Source organism: Dipodomys ordii, unplaced genomic scaffold, assembly GCF_000151885.1.
Source record: "Dipodomys ordii isolate 6190 unplaced genomic scaffold, Dord_2.0 Scaffold1, whole genome shotgun sequence".
Classification (NCBI taxonomy): domain Eukaryota; kingdom Metazoa; phylum Chordata; class Mammalia; order Rodentia; family Heteromyidae; genus Dipodomys; species Dipodomys ordii.
Window position 1 is genome coordinate 33,750,583 of NW_012267217.1, and position 1,068 is coordinate 33,751,650.

The 1,068-nt window shown below is 39.4% G+C and overlaps 1 protein-coding gene across 1 annotated transcript in view; it reads right to left on the bottom strand.

Annotated features, from left to right (window-relative positions):
* Dnah7 (dynein, axonemal, heavy chain 7) overlaps positions 1-726 on the bottom strand; it is a 197,157-nt gene extending 196,431 nt beyond the window's left edge. Inside the window, exon 1 of the mRNA XM_013013366.1 lies at positions 645-726. Within this exon, the coding sequence (XP_012868820.1) occupies positions 645-726 (82 nt within the window). The remainder of the gene's footprint in view (positions 1-644) is intronic.
* Between the last annotated feature and the right edge of the window lie 342 nt (positions 727-1,068).

Consider the following 1,068-nt stretch of genomic DNA (forward strand, 5'->3'; position numbering starts at 1 on the left):
AAAGCCGGAAGTGGCGCTGTGGCTCAAGTGGTAGAGTGCTAGCCTTGAGCTGAAGAGCTGAGGGACAGCGCCCAGGCCCAGAGTTCAGGCCCCACTACCGGACCCAAAAAAAAAAAAAAAAATTTATTACAGTAGAACCTGTTTGAGAACTGAAAATGCCTATTGATGGCCTCTTCCACAGGTCAACAATTTTCACCAAATCATGTAAAAGGATGTAGCACAGACTTTCAACACTGGAAGAGCCATTACCTCAGAGGCCATCAAGTCTTATTTTCAAGCCCAGAAACTGAGGCTCAGAGGGTTTAAATGACTGCCTGAAGGTCACAGAGCTATGAGAACCATTTTAACCCCTTTCCTGAATCAACACTGATATTCCTTCTGCTAGTTTATCTTAGCAGTTTTTTTTTATTGGGAATCCTCAATTATTCTGTACATATGAGGAAATTATACAGTGACATTACGAAGACAGCTATAATTATGATCATTAGTTTTCCCAGACATCTATCTCATAGAATTTCTTCATCAGAAAATAATGAAATTGCAACACACAATTCAAAAATCAGAAATTCAGCTATTCATTTTCAAGTTTGAAAACTAATAGATATTTTAACGATGGCAAAAATTCATTGAGGGTGTCAACAGACTGTGGACAGTTACCGTGGACAACTGTGGCAGAATCCCTGCTGGCGCCTTCGACTTGTCTTTGCTGGCCGGTTTGTCCTGCATGAAAAATATGGGGGTGGGGGAGAGATGTTTACTCTTTTTGGAGCAAAAAACTGACTTATTTGATACAATTTTACAGTGCCTACCATAAAATAAAGCATACATTAGACATCACTCTGCTGGAGTGTGTTTGTGTGTTCGCTTGCTTGCTTGTTTTTGAAACAGGTTCTCATGACACAGCCATCAATGCCAGTCACTCTCATTGTCAACTCCAACTAAGTCAGTAAGAAAAACTACTGTGGGTCTTAATTACTGCCAGGAAACCTCTGTCCAAGTTCAAAAACAAGGAATTGGAACAGACCATTATTTAAATATCATTTAAAATGATTTCTCTTAAATGACATA